Genomic DNA, 20,040 nt, shown 5'->3' with positions numbered 1-20,040 from the left:
CCCCCCCCCCCCAGAGCTGCAGCCACATCTGCCCACACCCAGCATCTGGAGACCCCGGCTAAGCCCCTGCTCCTCGCTCATCCCCTTGGACCACGGCACGGCCAGGCTGTGCTGGGGGATGGAGCTCCTCACGCCCTCATCCCCATCCTCCTCCAGACGCTCTGGATCCGGCCCCTGTCCTCGAGTCCCCTCTCTGGCCCAGGAACACCCCCAGCCGCGGCGGCACGGTGCCAGCGCCCGGCAGCCTGAGGCAGAGGGGCAGATGGGCTGAGCCCCCCTGCTCAGCCGGAGCCCCTCTTCCCCTCCCCGGCCCTCCTGCCTCACCACACGCCCCCACGGCCCCCCTGCAGCCCCTGTCCCTCCGACAGCATCCCTCCTGCTGCCGGGTGTCCTCCGCCAGCGCTGGCACGAGCGTGAATGGCGCGGCCGCCTCGCCGGGTTTGCGCCTGGCTCAGCAGCTTCGCACCGGCGCTGCAAAACCACGGGTGCCGGCGCTAATCCCATCAGCCCGGAGCCGCTCGATGACCGGGAGCTGGCTCATGTGCGGCTCCAGCCCGAGCAGTCACACGCTGAAGGTCACCGCATCGCGCGGCAGCAGCCCGGGGAGGGGGTGACCCTCGATGCTCCCCCAAAACGAAGGTGCTGACGTCCCGCAGGGGTCCTGCTGCGCCCGGGGGAACCTTGTGTAGAGGTCCTGGGGAGCGGCGTGGAGGAGCTGAGCTATGGGGCCAGGGAGGCTCCTGCCTGTGCCTGGTGTGGCAGCCGCCCTCTGCCTCCATGGGGAGCCCCACGGGGGCTCACAGGGGGTGCTGTGCCCATGTCCGTGGCCTCTGTCCCCTGCTCTGTCCCACGTGGGGGCTCCAGGCCCTGCTCCCCACCCCAGGGGGTTCACTGGGGCCACAAACTAAAGTGGGGTTTGCTCGGGGACCAGGAGATGTTCCCACGCAGAGCGGTGCCCACCTCCCGCGGTGCCCAGCTGCTGCAGGGAGAAGGGCGATGGCCCCGTCCCGTCCCCATATCCCCATCGCCCTGTCCCGCATACAGCACAAGGGCTGGGGGGACAAATGCCACCCCAACCCCATTCCAAAACCCCGCCAAGAGCCATCGGGGCCGGGCGAGGGGCCAGCGGAGGCCGTCCCCGGGCAGCCGCGCAGCGCACGCAGCGCCTTGGCTGCAAAGGCTGGGAAAAGGGCAGGCAGTTCCTGCCGGATGCCATGGTGATGGGAGGGCGAGGGCCGCATGAATACCCATGAGCAGGGGGAGCGGGGAGCCCGCTCTGCGCGGTGCCCTGAATGCAAAGACCCCGCACAAAGGGCTGCGGCCGTGCACGGGGCCATCGCTGTGCGGCGGGGCCGTGGGCGAGCGGTGCCGGCCCCGCACCGTGCCCCGGGGCTCACCGGGGCACCCCGGCACAACTCCCTGGGGGATGCAGGACCCGGGGGGGGGTGGTGGTGGTGTCAGGGTGGGATGGATTGGGGCTGGGAGCCGTTCCCGTGGTAACGGCGGGTCCCAGTTTCCACCAATCGATGTGGCGGCGCGGGCTGGGAGGGCTGGGAGGGCTCGTGGCCTACATAAGCCCCCGGCGGGCACCGCGCGCCCGCGCCGCGCCGAGCCGCCGGCAGATGCACTTGCGAAGCCATGGTGAGGCTGACGGGCACACGGCCCGCGGCCGCCCGCGGCTGGGGCTACAGTGCCACGGCCTTCCTCCTCCTCCTCCTCACCGTGCAAGCCGGTAAGGGTGGTCGCAGCGGGGGGAAGGCGTGGAGGGGTCCTGGGGTCCCAGCCCCGCTGTCCTCGCCGTGTGCCGGGGTGGGGTTGGACGTGGTGTGGGTGTCTGGTGATGGTCGTGGGAAGCTGGGCACGGCTCTCCGGCAGCCGTGGTGTCACGGGGAGGGCTGGATGTGGCTCCTGGACGCGCCCCGTGGTGCCTGGACGTGCCCCGTGGTGCCAGGGCAGGCTCAGTGCCGCGGGCAGTGGTCAGGCACCGCGGGGCGAGGGGCTGCGATCGCCTCCCTGATCCCCGCTCAGCCGGGTTTAAGCCGGCGCTGGGATGGGTAATCTGCGGGATCGCCGGCCGGCAAGGAGCAGATTTGAGAGACGGAGCCAAATTCCCCGAGGGAAAGATGCTCCAGGAGGGAAGGTGGAAGACGTGCCAGGCGTGCGGGAGGGAGAGGAGCCGGAGGAAGGCTCCCCATGCCCGCAGGAGCTGCAAGCCCACCGCTGTGCATTCCCAGCCCCTCTTCCTGCTGGTGGGGGCTCACAGCACCAGCAGGGAGGCAGTGACCGTGCCAGGAGCGGGTACAGCACCGTGTCTGCCTGCCCAGCAGCACCCACCCGCAGCACTGCCGGGGCCGTCGGCACCCCCAGCCTGCCTGGAGCTCAGGGAGCCCCCAAAGCCACCAGCCCTCCTGTGCCCCCTGTGCCAGCCCGCCCAGGATGCTGGGGGTCTGGGGCAGTGCCCAGGGCAGGCTCTGCTTGTGCTGGGGACAGGACGGGGACCGGCAGCCCGGGCTGGGAGCCAGCCCTGCCCGGCACCGGGCCATTTCCCAGCACGGCCCAGCCTGGGACACGGTGGTCCCAGCCCTGCTGCTGCGGAAAGGCAGCTTGTTGGCTCCCAAAGACACCACTGTCCCCACGTCCCCTCGCCCTCCCCACACCCCCTTGGCACCGGCCAGCCTTTTGGCACGGGGAGGAGCGGAGGGAGGACGTGCACAAAGCGAGGCTTCCCCAGCCCCCCGTTAACCACGCATCGCCCCGCAGCTGGGCTCGGCTCCCCCACATCCCGCTCAGCTCTGCCCCAGCTCCCCGTGCCCGGCGCTGTGACTGTCCCATCTCCCCGCAGCCCAGAGAGCCGACCTCGGCGGCGACGCCACGGCTGCCACCATCAACCACTCGCTGACGCTGCTGCAGCGGCTGCAGGAGCTGCTGCAGAACGGCAACAGCAGCGACTCGGTGCTGCGGGTGCGCACGGCCGCCTCCGACGAGGCCAAGGTCTTCCACACCCACCAGCTGCTGCTCAGCCTCCAGAGCGAGGTCTTTGAGGGCCTCCTGCGCAACCAGAGCGTCGTCACCCTGCACGAGCCCCCCGAGACCGCCGCGCTCTTCGAGAAGTTCATCAGGTGCGCGGGGAACCCCGCGGGATGGGGATGCCCAGGGGGATGCAGCCGAGGAGGGAGGTGTTCCCCTGGGGACAACGGGGACTTGGTGGGATGGGGATGCCCGGAGGGATGCAGCTGAGGAGGTGGCGATGCTCCCTTGGGACCCACAGGGACCTCACGGGATGGGGACAGCAGGAGGGGTGCAGCCGAGTGGGGACGATGCCACTGGGGACCGTGGGGACCCTGCAGGGTGGGGATGCTGCAGCCAAGGAGGGACGGTGATCCCTGGGGACCTGCTGGAGCCCGGGGCTGCGCAGCGGGGTGGGAAGGGGGTCAAGGGACAGCGGTGTCACCGCGCCACGCTCCGCCCCAGGTACCTGTACTGCGGGGGGGTCTCCATCCTGCTGCACCAAGCCATCCCCATGCACCAGCTGGCCAGCAAGTACCGGGTGTGGGGGCTGCAGCGCGGCGTGGCCGACTACATGAAGAGCCACCTGGCCAGCGAGTCGAGCCAGGGCCACGTGGTGGGCTGGTACCACTACGCCGTGCGCGTCGGGGACGCGGCGCTGCAGGAGAGCTGCCTCCAGTTCCTGGCCTGGAACCTGTCGGCCGTGCTGGGCAGCGCCGAGTGGGCTTCGGTCAGCGTGGAGCTGCTGCTGCTGCTGCTGGAGCGCTCCGACCTGGTGCTGCACAGCGAGCTGGAGCTCTACACCGCCGTGGAGAGCTGGCTGAGCCGGCGGCAGCCCGAGGACGCGGTGGCCGAGCGGGTGCTGCGCGCCATCCGCTACCCCATGATCGCGCCCAGCCAGCTGTTCCGGCTGCAGGCGCAGTCGGCGGTGCTGGCGCGGCACCACGGCGCGGTGCAGGACCTGCTCTTCCAGGCCTTCCAGTTCCACGCCGCCTCCCCCCTGCACTTCGCCAAGTACTTCGACGTCAACTGCAGCATGTTCCTGCCCCGCAACTACCTCGCGCCCAGCTGGGGCTCCCAGTGGGTCATCAACAACCCGGCGCGGGACGACCGCAGCACCAGCTTCCAGACCCAGCTGGGGCCCAGCAGCCACGACGCCGGCAAGAGGCTGACGTGGAACGCGCTCTTCTCGCCGCGCTGGCTGCCCGTCAGCCTGCGCCCCGTCTACTCGGACTCGGTGTCGGGCGCCGTCCAGGCGGCGCGCATCGAGGACGGCCGCCCGCGCCTCGTCGTCACCCCGGCCATGAGCAGCCCCGACTTCGCCGGCGTCAGCTTCCAGAAGACGGTGCTGGTGGGCGTGCGGCAGCAGGGCCGCGTCTTGGTCAAGCACGCCTACAGCTTCCACCAGAGCTCGGACGAGGCGGCCGACTTCCTCGCCCACGCCGACCTGCAGAAGCGCACCTCCGAGTACCTCATCGACAACTCCCTGCACCTGCACATCATCATCAAGCCCGTCTACCACTCCCTCATCAAGGCCAAGAAGTAGCGGGGACGAGCCCTGCCCCGCTGATGCCAGACTGGGTGCGCGGGGCTCTGCCTCTCCAGCCCCCCCCCCCCCTTTTGTAGGTAGACAGAGGTCCCCCGGGGCTGTGCCCCCCGCTGCACACCCCTGCCCGGCTGTCCCTGTGCCACCCCATGTCCCCGTCACCGTCCCTGGGTGCCTGCGGGGAGCTGGGGATGGGGAGCTCTGGAAACACGCAGCCGGGGGGCTCAGCCTGTGCTGGGCTCACAAACCCAAGGGGCACCAGGGTGGGGACAGGGACAGCCCTCGTAGTGCCACCCCGCAGGCCCTGCGGCCGCAGCTCGGAGCGTGGCAGGGCAGGGGGCTCCCAGCTGCCTCCCCTGGCAGAGGACACTTGTGGGGTGCAGCCCCCGCTCGCAGCCAGCAGCTGCCTCACCCCTGCCCGGGCGCCCCTTACCCCTTCCTAATAAAAGCAGAAAACAAGCACGGGGATTGCGGGGACATCTTTGGGGCGTCCTCCAGCCCTGTGGACGGGCGGCCGCAGGGACAGGTCGGCTGTCACACCATCCCAGGCTCAGCACGTCTCATCTGATGCCGCCCAGCAGGACCCAAACCCAGCCCGATGCCCACCTCCAGTGGTCCCCGGCAGTGCTGGGCGGCCGGCTGCCTCCCATGCCAGGACCGCTGCGTGCCCCCGGGGTGCTCAGGTCCCTGCTTCGGCAGAGGTTTGGCATGGGGAGAGCGGCGTGGCTGGCCCCAGCAGGGGCTGTGCCAGGGGCTGGTGCTGGCAGCTCAGCCCCCTGCCGTGGCCCGGGGCTGGTCACTGGGCTCAGCACCGGCAGCTCCGTGCACCCTTTGCCGGAGGCCCCGGTGCCGCTCGCCACGACGCAGCCGAGCCGCGGGTGCTGGCCCTTCCTGCTGCTGGTGGGGACAGGCAGGGACGGGTCCCCAGCGCCTGGGGGAAGGATGGTGCTTCAGCTGCAGCCCCGGGGCTGCCCCCCTGAGGGGGGGCTGCGTGGTGGGTGCAGGAGGGGGACGTGGCTCACCTGGCCGCTGGCTCTGCGGGGGCCTGGCGTAGCGCTGCTCCCGGGGGTGGTTGGCACGCAGGACGTCATCAGGGGCTCATGTGGGGTCTCACAGCTCCACGACCTGTTGGGACTCGTGTTTCAGAGCCCAAACGACGTCGCCTGGGGGCTGTTGAGGGGCTGGGCAATGCAGCCCCTGCACAAAACACCCTGCCCCGACACCGCCTGCATCTCCCACGGGGCCACGGCCTGCACTGAGCCCGGCTCTGCGGCCGGCTGCCCCGGGTGCAGGACGCAGGGCTTGGGCTGCAGCTCCCCATCCCAGCTCTCCTGGCCGTGCACCCCACACCGCCCACCAAAAACACGCTCCCAGGGGCTCCCCATGTGCCTGCAGGGCTGGGGCACGGAGCCCTGGGGGCACCCCGGTGCGGGGACGCTGTCCCCAACGGGTCTGAGCCCTCCTGGGACTCGGTGCCATCCCCTCTGCTTTGCTGCTGCCCGCTCCGTGCTGGGGAGCAGAAGGTGCAGGGCCGGTCCCGGTGCTGGCGGCGCGGGGCCCTTTGTGCTCCTCAATGTCCCTTTGTCCCCGGGCTGGGGCTCAGAGCCAGCTTTGTGCGCGGTGCCGAGGGGCACAAAGGCACCTCTGTGAGCGCAGCGCCCAAGGTGCCCGCTGCCTGCGCACCTCGAGCCGGTTCTTGATGCTGGCACTCCACATCCCTCCATGTCCCCTGCTGCCCAGCCCGGCTCAGCTCCCTCCCCGGCCCCTTGGCTGTCCCCCTGCCCCAGTTGGTCCCCTGGGGCTGTGCCCTACACAGCACGGCCACCACTGGGGACACGGCGGTGTGGGCAGCTCCAGTCCCACTCCGTGCCCTCTCCTGGCTGCACCGGTGGCCCAGCAGCATCGCTGGGGTGCCAAGAGCTGGGGGACAACTCACTGTCCTGTACAGGGCACAGACAGTGGAAGCACCTTTCCACCTCTCGCCGTTGGTACAATTAGTGCTGGCCCTTAACGAGGTGCTTGGCCGAGCTGGTGCCCGGCTCTCTCCACGCAGGGAGGTCCCCAAGGGGCTGCGTGGGGGCCGGGACACTGCACAATGGGGCAGCAGCGGTGCTCCGCTGGGGTCTGGGGACCACAAACCATGGCCCCACACATTCAGGGTGGCTCTGACAGCCCGGGCCTGCTCCCCAGGCCTGGAGCAGAGCTTTGGAAGGGTCCAGCCCCGTAGCAGGGATGCTGTCCCCCCCGGCAGCCCCATCTCCTGCCACCAGCTGTGCCGTGGGGCGAGCACAGCGGGCAGCTCATTAATAATTGACCGGTGGATAAGCCGCCAGCTCGGCGGCTCCGTGATAGCAGCCGGGCTGTGTTTACCCAGCGCTGATAACCCCGGCCCCCGGCACCGCAGGCGGCTCTCGTGAGGAGGGGGTGAAGCAGCTGGCGGGGCCAGAGGGGCTTGGTCTGCACCGGGACCCCGCTGCCGCTGTGGGATGTCCTGCTCCTCGGGCTTGGGGATGCACCACAGGGCACCCCGCTGCTGCTCCATCACGGAGGGCTTTGCTCCGTAGCCTGGCCCGAGGAGGGGAGGTGGAAGGGAGAAAGGACGCCACCTTCCCACCCTCTGCTCAGCCCGGCCGTGACAAAACAGGAAGCGTGACGTGGGAAGCTGCTGTTTATTCACGCTACAGGAAAAAAATATCAGGAGGGCAAAGGGCCGAGGAGCATCTGTGAACAGCTCCACGGTTTCTGTGCGATCCACCGGTCCTGGCTCCGCTACTCCTCCTGTGGGGAGAGCAGGCGGGGGGGTCCGGGGGCTGCCCCACGGAGGCAGAGACCCCCAGGAGCCCCGCCTGGCGTGAAGCTGCAGGGAGCTCACCTTGGGAGCATCCTTTTCCTCGTCCTCTTCCTCATACTTGGGCAGCTCGCTCTCCTCGCCCTGCGCCACGGCCTCCTCTTCCGCGTGCTTTTTATCCTGAAAGGCAGAGGCTGACCAGGTCCCCTGCCCAGCTCCGCCACTCCCCGCCCCACAGCACCAGGCAGCCAGGCAGGGCCGGGGGTGCTCCCCCAGGGATTTCAGAGCCCCCTGCAGCTGCCGGGCTGTGCTGCTCCCAGTACCTTGTCGTGTAGGTGCTGGGCCTCTGCCCGCGCCCTCCTCTGCAGCTCCGCTTCAATAACCTCAAAGAACTCCTTCTGGGCTCGCTCGAGTGCCTCTTGGGGACTCTCCTCCAGAATCTCCTCCGCCTCTGCACCCAGACCTTCCGACCTGGCGCGCTCCTTCAGCCGCATCTCCCGGTGCCGGGCCTCCAGGATTTTCTCCCGCTTCGTCTCCCGCTCGAACATCTGGGGCAGACAGAGGGGGACTGGGGGGGCGCAGGGGGACACGGCTGGCCCCGGTGCTTTGCAAGCAGGGCAGGGCTCAAGGGCAGCACCGGCCGCGCAGGCAGCCACACGCTGGCAGCACCGAGGGCTCTGCTGTGTGCGCATCCAGCTGCTCTACCCGGCACGGCGGCTCGCAACCCGCGGCGTACGTACGGCGTTGGCCAGGTTCTTCTCATTCCTCTGCAGGGTGCAGAGCCCGGAGGAGATTTCCAGCAGGGTGACGGTGCCCAGTTTCGAGCCGCAGCCCACGATGCACCCGTTGTCCTGCAAGCGCAGGCTGGAGAGGGGCTCGTCGCAGACCTGGGGAAGGAGCACGGGCGGATGTCAGCGCTTAGCCCTTACCTGGTGCCTCGAGGCAGGAAGAGCTGGCTGAGTGAAACCCACGTGCTTCCCAGGAACAGGAGCCTGCGTGCAAAATGTTGGGCTCCAAAGCTCGTGGGGGGCAGCTGCTGCTTGATGGAGCACACCCAGAGCCCTGCGTGCCCCCCGTCCCTCACCCCCTCCCCGTGGGCCATGCCCACTCCGTGCCCCACGGCGGTGCCCGGGGTGAGGGAAGAGGATCCGTGGGGACCGACCTTCAGGCTGAGGGAGGGGTCGTTCTGCTTGAAGAGGAAGTCCCAGACGTCCAGGGTCCCGTCCATCTTGGTCGTGAAGAAGACGGCCGGCCTCACGGTGCTCCAGCACCCGGCCGTCAGGTAGGAGAGGTGGTACCTGATGGGGACCCCGTGCTGCTGGGTGCCACGGGACGGGCTCACGGCCCCGACTCCCCTGGTCCCAGCAGTGCTGCTGTGCACGGAGCCTCCCGCACATGATTTTAGCCCGGGCTGTCTCTGTTCCAGCACCCTCAGCCACCTCTGGCTCAGTGCCACCACCTCCACCTGGGCACAGACCCCAGACGCGCTCTTCCACAAAGCAGGAGGATTTTTTACAGCACAGACGCACGCACGCTGCCACCTACTTGGTCCACATGATCGGCGACTCCTTGGTCTCCTCTGACCAGATCCGAGCAGTCCAGTCGCCAACCGTCAGGAAGATTTTGGGGTACAAAGGGTTCCTGGTCAGGGCGTAGACGGGCCCGTGGTGGCCGCTGTAGGTGCCGGCGATTTTTTCGGGGGGTGTCTTGGCCTTGCGGTTGCAGGTGATGACGATGCCCTGCTCTGTGCCCACCATGAACTTGGTGGGCTGAGGGTGGGAGCAGCTGTCAGCGGGCTGGGGACCCGGGACCCCGCTCTTCGGGGGACAGTCGGGCAGTGAAAGGCTCTGCTGCCCGAGCAGGGGAGCCAGCTGCAGACAGCGACAGAGCCCTGGGACCCAGCGTGATCCGGGGGCTTTAGAGACCGACCAGCTGCCAGCAAGGCCCCTGGGAGCACTCCCAGAGGTGGGGGAGAATCTGCAGCAAGCTGCAGCACCGTGCTCCAGGGCTCCCGCTGTGCATCGGACTCTTGTGCTGCTCTCCTGGGACCTGGCACTGCCCACCCTGCTCAGGTTGGCTCACGCTCCTGCCACGTTGGGATGATTTGTGTACGGGGAGGATGAGTGGCAAGGCCAGGGGAATCTCACCATGGTGGGCTCAAACTCCAGCGTGATGGCACCCAGAGCGTTCTCCAGCAGCCCCTGGCGCGTGATGTCCAAGACCAGCATCTCGGTGGGCTCGGAGAGCTTGCGGATGTCCCACCACAGCACCTGCAGGGGACAGGCACCGGGAGAGGTGCTGCGGGGCAGGGGCTGATCCTGCTCGGCCGTGGGTGCTGTGGGAGCCAAGGAGCTGCTGTGTGTGTGAGTGCCCGGCCCTGTCCCTGCCCCTGCCCTGTACCTGCCCATCGGTGGAGGCCGAGAAGCACTCGGTGCCCGTTTTGGACTGCAGCCAGATCGCACCATACACGGGGTCCCTGTGGCTGGCCTCCACGGTGGACACCTCCACGGGCAGCCCCCCTTTCCTGGTGTCCCAGTAAGCTGGGAAAGAAAAAAAAGCTGTCAAGATTTGCACCAGCTGCTTTGCCTGGCTCCCTGGAACCATACAAGCCCCCCCCCCCCCCCAGGCTGGGACCCTGCTGCTGCGATCGCTCCCAGGGGCGCCCACTCCGAGGGGAAGCACGATCTGCACTTTCTGAAATGCCAAGCCAGGCAGCAGCAACGTATTAAATAGCCGCAGCATTTCTTCGGTGATCATCTCCGTGGCAGATGCACTCCAACCCCAGAGGCACTTAATCCTCCCAGCTCCCCCCCCCCACCCCCCCGGCTCTGCACAAGGGGTTGCAGCAGGACCAGACGTGGTCTGAGCAGCGCCCCAAAGAGCAGCTCTTCTGCTCCGTGCTGCTCAGAACCTCCCCGTGTGACCTGCCCCTGGCTGCGCTCCCCTCCTGCGTGCCCTCAGGGCAGTGGCTAACGAAGGCAGGTCCCCGGGGACCGCAGCAGACATCCATCCCTCTCTCTGCCTCTGACAGGCGGCAGAGGACAGGTCAGGGTGCAGGACTGGGCAGCTGGGCCGTGGTGGCAGCGAGCCCCGCGCGCTCCCCCTCGCTCATTTTTAATTAGGCAATGGGATGTGACAGCGTGCGCTGCGCTGGGCCAGCGCCACACGCCTGGGGAGGCCGGGGAGAAATCCCCTCCCCTCCGTCACCTGCGGAGCGCGCGGTAACAGCCCCGTGATGCATGCCCTGTCAGGTCTGATTGCTGCTGCAAATGGCAAGGAAAACATCAAAATGAGAGCAATTAAATCAAAGGGCTCTCGTGGCCAAGCAAATAACAGAGCCATAAAATGCAGCTGGCAAGCAGGGGGGCTCTTTTCCAGGCACATGAAACAGCAGCACGGGAACAGTGATCGGAGTGACGGCAGCTCTTCTGGGCTTTTGCCACACAAAGATACGGGGCAGAAGGTGACACGTGGTGGCCTGATCCTGCCGAGCTGCGGCTGCCCTGAGTGCCTGCGCACCCCTGCACTGTCCCCAGTCACGCACCAGCCCCTCTGGAGCTTCCTGGGTAGATCCCCCAACAAATTGTGTCCCCCTGGGCTCTCTGCCCTGGCCTCCCTTCCATTCCACACGCTGCTCGGGTCAGCACGTGCCTGTCTGTGCACGCCGAGCCCCAGGGCTTCGAGCCATCCTCGAGGTACTCCCGGCTGCGGGGTTACTGCCATGATGTCATTTGTGACGTGGCGGTGCTGGAGCCAGGCTCTTGCTGAATTAAAACGAAGCCGGAGCCTCACGGCCACGGCCTCACACACAGCCCTTCCCCCTCACCCATCTGCCCGTTGTAGCAGCCTCCCACCAGGATGTGCGCGTCCTTGGGGTTGTACTCCAGGCTCACGAGAGGGGACGACGGCTTCAGGACCAGCTCCGGCTTGTTGGGGTTCTCTGCCGAGAGGGAACGAGTAAAGAGCAGAGCTCAAAGACAGCCCAGAGGTACAGCACCCCACCCCCAAACCAGCCTCTCGGCGCCACACGCCAGGGCAGAGAAGTGACCTGTCCTCGCCCACCAGCCTAAGGACAGGACCCTGGTATGCTGACCCCCCCCCTTTTTTGCATTTTTCACTCCAAAACACAACAAGTTTGAAAGATTCTTTGACAGAACGGGACAATTCTCAGCCTGGGCTTGTGCTGCCTCTTCCTTTCTTAATCAAGCCCAGGCAAACCACAGAAACACAAGAACCACATAAGAGACGTGTGGCTCAGCTGCCTGTTGTGGTGGCGGGTGCTGGAGCTCATCAAGTCATGTAGTGGGATTTTAGCGGTTATTTTCCACCTGTCGGCCAGCTTTCAGGTCCCATTTCTGCCCTTCTTTACATTGATCTGTGGGCTAAACAGAAACCGAACCCCTGTTCCTCCCCCTCCAGAGGGTCGTGAGGCTTCGGTACATCCGTGAGATGCTTTGAAGGCACAAAGTGCTTCCGCAGCAGCACCATTACCAACTGGTGAGTTCTCTCATTCCCTCACCGAGATCCCAGATGTACGAGTCCAAGCTCATGTCTTCCGTGTTTTGCTGGAACTCCAGGCTGGAATAAGCCACCGCCAGCTTCTTGCATCTGTCAGGGTGCCAGGAGAGATGTGCGGCTGTCCTCTTCGTGGTGTTTGGATCCCTTTGTGGTAACAGGACATCAAAAAAAGATGTTAGTTTGTTAACAGTTTCAGCATGCCCTGGGAATGCTGTCTCCCAAAGGAAGCTGTGGGAATCACAATTAAAACAAGCTACAGCTCTCGAGCATTGAGTGCAGGAAACGATTCTCCTGGGGGCTGGGTGGGGGAAGAAGAGTTGATGATTTAATAAAGTCTTTCCAGTTATACATTTCTAAGAATCCAATTACGTTACTGGACCTGACTTCTAGAAATGACCTAGCAGCCCCTGACATTTAAAAACGATCTTTGAGGCACTAAAAAAATAATAATAAAAAAGGTTCCTGTCTAAAGGGCTGTTAGAGGCTGCTCAGAGCCTCATCCATCCCTGGACTGTGGCATCTGTCTCCAAAGTGCCTGAGCAGCTCTCCCCATCCATAAACCGATCCTAATGCCGCTGGATTCCCCCCGCCTTCCCTCCAGGGCAGTTTAACAGAGGGCTCAGCTCACGCAGCCGCCCGCCGTGGGGCTGCAGAGCCCGGCAAGCGCCTTGGCCCAGCACAGCCAGCGGCACTACCTGATGACATTGATGGTTTTCGCAGAGGGGGGCTCGTCCTCCACCTCTGCCTCCTCCTCCTCGCCGAAGTACTCCTCGTAGATGTCGACGGCGTTGTTCTGCCTGACGCAGTGCTCCATCAGCTGCGGGCAAAGCACCATTGAGGCTGTGCCGCCACCCCGGGGGCAGCGGGCGGCCACAGGGGGACTGGGGGATGGTCAGGGCCTCACGGCGCCGAGATGCACGATGGTGTTGATGTAGTTCTCCTCCTTCTCCACCTTCTTCCGAAAGCGGGCCGTCTGCTCCAGCTCCTGGGGGTTGATGTCTTTGGGCCAGCCGCCCTCCACGTGGTTCACGCCGCGGGTTTCCACCTCCACCCGCTCCGTGTTGACCTGTGGGGAGAGGAAGAGAGTGGGGATGGGGTGACGGAGGTACGAAGGGACGGAGGTACGAGGCGATGGAGGAACGAGGTGATGGTGGTATGAGGTGATGGTGGTATGAGGTGATGGAGGAATGAGGTGATGGAGGAACGAGGAGATGGAGGAATGAGGTGATGGAGGAATGAGGTGATGGAGGAACAAGGAGATGGAGGAACGAGGAGATGGAGGAACGAGGAGATGGAGGAACGAGGTGATGGAGGAACGAGGAGATGGAGGAACGAGGAGATGGAGGAACGAGGTGATGGAGGAACGAGGAGATGGAGGAATGAGGAGATGGAGGAACGAGGAGATGGAGGAATGAGGCGATGGAGGAACGAGGAGATGGAGGAACGAAGAGACGGAGGAACGAGGAGATGGAGGTATGAAGTGATGGAGGAACGAGGCGATGGAGGAACGAGGCAATGGAGGAACGAGGAGATGGAGGAACGAGGAGATGGAGGAATGAGGAGATGGAGGAACAGGGTGATGGAGGAACGAAGAGATGGAGGAACGAGGAGATGGAGGAACGAGGAGTTGGAGGAATGAGGAGATGGAGGAACGAGGTGTCCCCCCTCCCGGCCACGCACCTCGTGCTCCGACATGTCGCAGCCGTGCTGCACCGGGGCGTCCACGGGGCTGCGCAGCACGAAGGCCTCGGCCAGGCTGGGGTCGGGCTGGATGTCCACGCACACCTCGGCCGGCCGGTCGGAGAAGCAGCAGGGCCGCCCGAAGTCGCTGCGGCGCCTCGTGTAGACGTGGACGATCTCCATGGCCCGGCTCAGCCTGGTACGGCCCAGTACGGCTCGGTACGGCTCGGTACAGCCCGGTACGGCTCGGTACAGCCCGGTACAGCCCGGTACGGCCCGGTACAGCCCGGTACAGCCCGGCCTGGCCCGGTACGGCTCGGTACGGCCCGGCCTGGCCCGGTCCGCGTCCGCCGCCGCCTGGCAACGGCAGCCCGCGGGTCACGTGCCGCTGCCGCCATCTTGGGAAGGGCAAAGCGGGGGGGGGGTGTCCTCTGCCCGCCGCCATCTTGGGAGGGTAGAGCGTGGTTAATGAGGCTTGGTGATTAGCACGTAGCAGCAGCTTCCTAAGGGAAAGCAGCTTCCTGATCTGTGTAAGGGTGGAACTAACTGGGCCAGGAAGCGGTGCCTGCAGCCCTGCTGGTCCCTACGTGGAGCAGGGGGATGCTGCCAATGTCTCCTTGGCAGGGGGGCAGCCATGGCCTCGTCCCTGCTGGCACCCGGCCCCGGCCCTCTCCTGGTCCCGGTGCTGCTGGAGGTGCCAGGGACGGCTGCAGCTCCTGGGTCAGATGTGACAGAGCCGTGCCTGGTGGCCTCAGCACATCCTGCAGGGCCCCGTGCAGGAGACGAGGTCGTGCAGGTGGCATCAGGGGGACCCTGCGTCCCCAGGGCCCGCCGAGCGCTCAGCGTGTCCCCAGGTGTGCCAAGGCCAGCTCCGAGAGGAGAACGGCCACAGAAACAGCACGAGCTGCGAGCCAACACACTGCCCAGGTTTAACAGAGCGCTGGGCACCGTTAGTCCCATCAACCACGGTGCCTGTCCCACCGAGGGCACCTCCGTGCACCCCTCTGTCACCCCCCCGTCACCGGAGCTGACACCAGTGCCGACGGCAGAGATGCAGCCACAAGATTTGAGCCCAATTAAAAACTGCCTCAGCTGTGAAGAAGAAATGCACGGCCCCGTATCTGCAGCAAGCTGCTTGTCCCAACCCATCCGGTCCCCGGGGCGGGCGCAGTGACCTGACTGGGGACATCGGTGGGACGGGGACAGACGCGTGTCAGCTCTGAGAAAGAAAAAAGATGAGTTTAGTACAAGTGTTTATTGTCTTTCCCCCTCAAGGGCACATACAAATCAGGCAGGACTCCCGCTCCTCCTAGCAGGAGTCCTCAGGAGGTTAGTTCACATGCGTTGAAAAACAGCTCTGCTACCAGTACCGTTACATCAAAACATCAAAAGCAAAAATAAAAATAAAAATAAAACGGGAAGTTCCAACAGCACGTAATGCTAGTCACACGTAACACGGGCAGGCGACGTTAGGGGATAAGAGGATATGTACAAGTTATCTTAAAAAGACACAGTGAGTCACTGCCATCAAGTAATAACCCAGCAGGGCTCTGCTTGCCCCGCGGACAGCCCTGGCTGCGGTGCTGCCAGCTCAGCGTAAAGCAGAGCAGGGAACAGGGAAGGACGGACGACCAACGCCAGCAGCACAGGGGTCCGGAGGTTCCTGGGGCAGCCCACGCCAAAATGAGCAGCCACAAAGGAGCTGGTTCAGCTCACGCTGGTTCTCCCCTGGCTCCGTCCCAAGAGCTGTGCCCTTGCTGAGCCCGAAGCCCTGGCAATGCCAGGCAGGACAGCAGGGACACGTCCTTCCCTCTTGGCACAGCCAGCCGTGGGGCCGAATCCTGCTCCGGGGATGCCTGAGTAGTCCCTAAACCTCTCCAGGGGGTTTGTGGTTACCCCAGAGCCATCCTGCAGGAAAGAGGGGAGCCTGCCCCGGGGGAGCAGAACTGCCAGGAAGAGCCCACAGCAGAACTGCCAGGAAGAGCCCCTCCGTGCGCCGTGTGCCGCAGTAAAACCAGGCTGGAGCAGAGGCAGCGAGCTGCGCCGCACCTCTGCCCTGCGGGGAACTCGTAAAACCCAGACACAAAGCAAAGGAAAAACAGCGAGGCCAAAACATCCCCTTCCTACACCCCCGTACCCAGGGCCGGGGGGCAGCACGGGGACGCGGGGAAGGCGCTGGGATCACTAGTGGTCGGGTCTGCATTGCTACGGGGGTGGGAAGGAGCCGTCGGCCGGGACCCCGTGCACGGGGCAGGCAGCCCACGGCCCCGGTGTTTGCCCTCCAGAAAAAGGAAGCCAGACGTGGCCCCCGTCCGTGGCATGAAAACCCCGAGCTGGCACGGGTGGGAAGAGGGAGGAGGCGGTGGGCACGATCCATCCCCAGCTCTGGCGGCGCAGCAGCAGCCCCGCTGCCGGCCGGAGACCTGCTGTTAGTGCCGGGAAGCGTCCCGTAAGGCAGGCAGGAAGACGTGAGAGCCAGCAGAAGCTGCCGAGGGAGGAGAGCGGGGTGTGAGGGGCTCCGGCGGCCACGGCTCGTCCGCCTCTCCCGGGGGGCTGCCCCGGACCCGCGCCGCGGGGAGCCGGGGGTCTTTGGTTTCCATCACGGGAGCGCCGGGGGCTTCTTCTCCTCCCACGAGCTGCTCGGGGCCAGCACGCTAGGCTGGGAACTCGGTGTTGAAGGGCCTGACGTGCTCATCGGTGACGGACAGGTAGGTGGCTCGCATGCTCGGGGAGTACTGCGGGGAGAGGGCACGCAGTTAGCACGGCCTGAGCCCCCCTCCCCGGCCCCCAGCCGCAGCCCACCCAGCCCCACATCACCGGCGGGCTCGGAGAAAGCCCGAGGACGGAGAGGGAAGGTTGATTCCCATTTGTATTAATCCCCAATTAATTTGCTGTGCTCATGGCCGGGGGGGGGGGACAGGCTGGGTCTCGCCAACCTCTTCCCCCAGCTGGAATTTTGGTAAGACCCCCACAGAAACCCTCCAGCCCCTGCCCTGCCCGCGGCGCACAATGACATTTCTCCAGCACTGGGCCCCAGGGAGGGGCGTCCCCGGGCAGGCATTAAGGAAGATTATTTCAAGTTAGTTATTTTGGACCGCCAACGTCCTTCCTCAGGGATCTGAATCCCGGTTAAATTAGACCATTCAGGGCAGGGAGAAGCGCTCAAATTAATCCCCACATCCATTCCCCCCCCTGGGAACGGCCCTGCCAGATGCGAGGTCTGCGCCATCGGATTAGAGCCTCCCGCAGGGGCAAAAAATTGTCCCTGGCAGGGGGGAGCACGGGGACCTCGAGCAGCCCCCGAGCCACGTCCCCGGCACCGCCCTGGTGCCACCACCGTGCCCGCGAGGGACGAGGTGGCACGGAGAGGAGTGAGTGCCTCGGGTGCGGGCATCGAAGCAGATTAAATGCTGTCAGAACGGGAGGGAGGAGAACAACACCAAGAAGGGAAGGGGATGGTGGAGGCGGGGAGCATTTCCAGCCCCTGGGCACAGGGGAGCTGCAAAGCAAATGTCTCCAGGGCCTGGGGACAAAACGCAGCCCCCCGGGGGCAAAACGCAGCCCCCTCGCTGCCCCCAGCAGCGAAGCAGCCCCAGCAGAAGGGTGGCGAGGACGGGAACCCAGCTGCTGCCCCGGGGACCACGAGGGGGAACGAAGCGACTGGACTTACTCTTGACGGGCAACTTAGCTCCCAAATAATTGATGCGAAACAAAACAAAAGAAACAAACAAACAAAAAAATGAAGCAGGTGTTATAACAGACAGGGCGGGTTAAACGAACGGCGGGGAAACCTAAACGTGCACGGACTAGTGCAGAGTGTCCTTTAAAATCTGGGAATAAATAAAAAAAAAATAAAGCAGACAGCGAGGGAAGGCTATTTTGGTCTCCTCCGAGCACGTGGTGGGTAACCTCTCCCTGCAGCCCCCCCGGGATGGTGAGGAACTGGGCCGGCAGGGCGGGCAGGAGAGATTCGCTCCCAGATCCCGCACGTCCCCTGCGTGGGCAGGAGGGGAGGGGGCGCAGCTCACCCGGCCCCCTCCCCAAAACACAGCCCCGCAGGGATGCTGGCTGCTTTCGTCTGCCACAGGGGGGCTCCTGGGCACTTGGCCACCCCCCCCACCGCCCCCTCACAAGAAGGATTTGGCCTCGGCCGCCCGCCGTACCGTGGGGGGGGGAGAGCCCCTGCCGATCAGGGGCACGTTCTCGTAGCGGGGGTTCCCACCGAAGAGCACGGCTTGGTTCCTGCAGGAGGGGGGGGGGGAAACCCCACGGGGGGGGGCGGGGGGAGCCCCGGGGGAAGGGGGGGGCCTCGGTCTCACATGTACTCGGAGACGGGGGCGTTGGAGATGGTCTGGGCGGGGGGGTGCAGGCTGCTCTGGCTGCCCAGGCTGCTGCTGTAGCTGCAGAAGCTGCGGAGCTGCCCCCGCGCCGGGTGGTGGGCGGCGATGCGGCGCGCCTGCGGGTTGAAGGGGTCTTCCTCGTCCATGTCGTCGTAGTCCCGGTCCCTGCAAGGCGAGGACACCGAGATGAACCCTCCGGGAAGGGGGGGGGGGGTGGGGGGCACTTGGGGAGGGGGGCTCGCCGGGCTCACCTGCCCGCAAAGTGCTTCCAGGCGCGCGGCGTGGCACAGATGATGGTGGAGAAGGAGGCGGCCACCAGCAGGGAGAAGAGGACGAGGTAGAGCAGCCCTTCCACCCCGTCGTAGCAGATGCCGATGAGGGCGTCCAGGTAGTCCTGCAGCGGGAGACACGGCGGGGCTGGGGGCTTGGGGGGGGGGGGAGCCCTGGGAGCTGCACGCGCCCGTCGCGGCCCCCTCCTCACCTTGTGCAGACCCCGGCAGTCCAGCATGGCCGTGAGCTGGTGCAGGCCGGTCTCCGAGGCGTTGAGGAGCTGCTGGACCCCCAGGAGGTCTTTCTGCAAGGAACGGGGAGGGGGTGAGAACAGTGCTGGGAGCAGGGGGAGAGCCCTGGGGGCACGGGACACCCCCCCCCCACACACCTCACCCCATACCTCAGCCGTGGGGAAGAGGGGCAGCGCGAACTGTATCAGGCCCTGGGTCTGGATCTGCATGGTGGTGAGCGAGCGCTGGAAGACGGTGAGAGCCTGCGAGGGGCAGCAGGGCCACCGTCAGAGCCCCCCGCCCAGCCGCCCCCCCCTTTCCGAGGGGCTCTGCTCCCCCCGTACCTGCTGGAAGGGGTTGCTCAGGCTCTGCTCGCAGTACAGGTAGTAGTGAACCACCTCTGCAAAGCAAACGGAGACATCAGCCTGAGCCCCCCGGGGGGGGGCTGAGAGCAGCGTGGCGGGGGGGGCGCAGCGCGGAGCACGGCCCCCCTTGAGACCCCAGGAACGTTGTGGGGAGCACTGGGGTGCCCCGTGGCCGGTCCTTACCCGCGCTGATCTCGCTCTCCGTCTGGTTCATGATGAACTTGTCCGGGGCCACGCAGAAGTCGCTGGTGCCCTGCGGGGACGAGACGGAGCATGGTGGGGGCCGGGTGGGCGCTGGGCTGCCTCCCCCCCCCCCCCCATGGTGCCCACTCACCACCGCCGCCGCCGTGTCCAGGGCCACGGAGGCCCAGCTGAGGACGAGGGTCAGGAGCCCGCAGCACAGCATCCTGCGGGGAGAGGGGGGTGAGCACCGCGGCACGGCACCGTGGGGGGCACCCAGAGCCCGGCCCCGGGGCACTCACGCAGTGAGGAGGCAGCGGGAGCGCTTGGCCAGCCCCAGGCAGGCCAGCAGGCAGATGGTGAGGACGAGGATGAAGAAGAGGAGGTAGGCCAGCCACCTGGGCGCAGAGGAAGGGCACCATCAGCTCGTGCACCCTCCCCAGCCCCGGGGAAGGAGGTGCTCGGGCTCACCGGTAGTACTCCACGTAGGCGGCGCGGGCGGCCAGGGCGGTGAGGTCGGCGCTGACCCCGCGCCACACGGGCAGCCCCGAGAGCTGCAGCACGACGCCGCCGGCCAGCTGCTGCAGGAACTTGAGGGTCTGCAGGTAGTCGGCCCGCGGGGCCAGCGCCTCGCTCAGCCGCCCCAGGTGCTGCTCCAGCCCCACCTGCAGCTGCAGCGTGGTGCCCGCCACCTGCGGAGGGGGCGCACGGGGAAAGGGGGGGGGGGGGGGGGGGGGGGGGGAAGGGGGCGGGGGGGGGGGCCCGTGGGGCACGGACAGAGGGTGGCACCTGGCCAAGGACAAGCTGAAGGGCAGCCTAATGAGAGCTGGGCAGGCTGACACCCTCCAAAGGCAAGTATCTGGGTCCCCAAACCAACCGCGGCGCCGAGGGGTGCAGCAGGGAAGGGGAAGGGTGGCAGAAGCCCGGCGGGGACGGCCCCGGATAACAAGGCACAAAGGCCCCATTCTGCCGGGCTGACGTCAGCCTCCCGCGCTCGGCCACGGGGGCTCAGCCCAGCCCTGCAGCGGGGCTGGGGAGGGTCCCCTGCAGCCCCCTGCCCGGAGCACCGGCCCCGTTCCACGGCGGGTTTCCCAGCGCCTTCTGCCCCAGGAGACGG

General features: G+C 66.2%; 3 protein-coding genes and 1 long non-coding RNA gene across 7 annotated transcripts in view; 1 reads left to right on the top strand and 3 right to left on the bottom strand.

The window, feature by feature from the left end:
• Positions 1-5,012, top strand: part of BTBD17 (BTB domain containing 17) — a 148,218-nt gene extending 143,206 nt beyond the window's left edge. The window contains exons 1-3 of one of the 2 annotated variants that reach the window (XM_035342521.1): positions 807-1,732; positions 2,843-3,119; positions 3,472-5,012. In XM_035342521.1, the coding sequence (XP_035198412.1) occupies positions 1,639-1,732; positions 2,843-3,119; positions 3,472-4,552 (1,452 nt within the window). In that variant the 5' untranslated portion in view covers positions 807-1,638 and the 3' untranslated portion in view covers positions 4,553-5,012. Of the gene's footprint in view, positions 1-806; positions 1,733-2,842; positions 3,120-3,471 lie in introns of those variants that run through there. The other variant, XM_035342520.1, reaches the window with a different exon arrangement.
• Positions 5,013-7,204: 2,192 nt separating this feature from the next.
• DNAI2 (dynein axonemal intermediate chain 2) lies at positions 7,205-13,876 on the bottom strand. Of its 3 annotated transcripts, none has more exons than XM_035342516.1 (14): positions 13,785-13,876; positions 13,539-13,734; positions 12,763-12,924; positions 12,554-12,675; positions 11,860-12,002; positions 11,167-11,280; positions 9,741-9,880; positions 9,488-9,610; positions 8,886-9,109; positions 8,503-8,638; positions 8,081-8,227; positions 7,664-7,888; positions 7,425-7,520; positions 7,205-7,330 (listed from the first exon to the last, which is right to left on the bottom strand). In XM_035342516.1, exons 2-14 carry the CDS (start codon positions 13,719-13,721, stop codon positions 7,322-7,324), a joined length of 1,824 nt encoding a protein of 607 aa, XP_035198407.1. In that variant the 5' UTR covers positions 13,722-13,734; positions 13,785-13,876; the 3' UTR covers positions 7,205-7,321. The 3 variants fall into 3 exon arrangements, with proteins under 3 accessions (XP_035198407.1, XP_035198408.1, XP_035198409.1); XM_035342517.1 differs by having other exon boundaries at positions 13,765-13,867; XM_035342518.1 differs by having other exon boundaries at positions 13,805-13,848.
• An 898-nt stretch (positions 13,877-14,774) lies between these two features.
• The window catches only part of LOC118175894, a 17,962-nt gene continuing 12,696 nt past the window's right edge, over positions 14,775-20,040 (bottom strand). Inside the window, exon 3 of the long non-coding RNA XR_004755178.1 lies at positions 14,775-15,109. This is a non-coding gene — a long non-coding RNA (uncharacterized LOC118175894). The remainder of the gene's footprint in view (positions 15,110-20,040) is intronic.
• Positions 14,779-19,153, bottom strand: TTYH2 (tweety family member 2). The gene is made up of 9 exons (XM_035342537.1): positions 19,078-19,153; positions 18,927-18,996; positions 18,723-18,778; positions 18,549-18,641; positions 18,360-18,452; positions 18,130-18,272; positions 17,858-18,043; positions 17,702-17,780; positions 14,779-16,273 (listed from the first exon to the last, which is right to left on the bottom strand). Exons 1-9 carry the CDS (start codon positions 19,147-19,149, stop codon positions 16,193-16,195), a joined length of 873 nt encoding a protein of 290 aa, XP_035198428.1. The 5' UTR covers positions 19,150-19,153; the 3' UTR covers positions 14,779-16,192.

Source organism: Oxyura jamaicensis, chromosome 18 (assembly GCF_011077185.1).
Source record: "Oxyura jamaicensis isolate SHBP4307 breed ruddy duck chromosome 18, BPBGC_Ojam_1.0, whole genome shotgun sequence".
In the NCBI taxonomy this organism is placed as follows: domain Eukaryota; kingdom Metazoa; phylum Chordata; class Aves; order Anseriformes; family Anatidae; genus Oxyura; species Oxyura jamaicensis.
This window is presented reverse-complemented; position numbering and strand designations above follow the sequence as displayed.

Excerpts from the sequence above, each read along its gene's own strand:
- DNAI2 (XM_035342516.1), bottom strand. The coding sequence starts at position 13,721 with ATGGAGATCGTCCACGTCTACACGAGGCGCCGCAGCGACTTCGGGCGG. Across the intron at positions 9,881-11,166 it reads CTGCTACAACGGGCAGATGG|CTTACTGGGACACCAGGAAA; the intron begins GTGAGGGGGAAG and ends TTTCTTTCCCAG. Across the intron at positions 8,639-8,885 it reads TCGCCGATCATGTGGACCAA|GTACCACCTCTCCTACCTGA; the intron begins GTAGGTGGCAGC and ends GGTCCCCATCAG.
- TTYH2 (XM_035342537.1), bottom strand. The coding sequence starts at position 19,149 with ATGCTGTGCTGCGGGCTCCTGACCCTCGTCCTCAGCTGGGCCTCCGTG. Across the intron at positions 18,044-18,129 it reads TGGAAGCACTTTGCGGGCAG|GGACCGGGACTACGACGACA; the intron begins GTGAGCCCGGCG and ends CTCGCCTTGCAG. Across the intron at positions 16,274-17,701 it reads GGGGCTCTCCCCCCCCCACG|TACTCCCCGAGCATGCGAGC; the intron begins GTACGGCGGGCG and ends CTCTCCCCGCAG.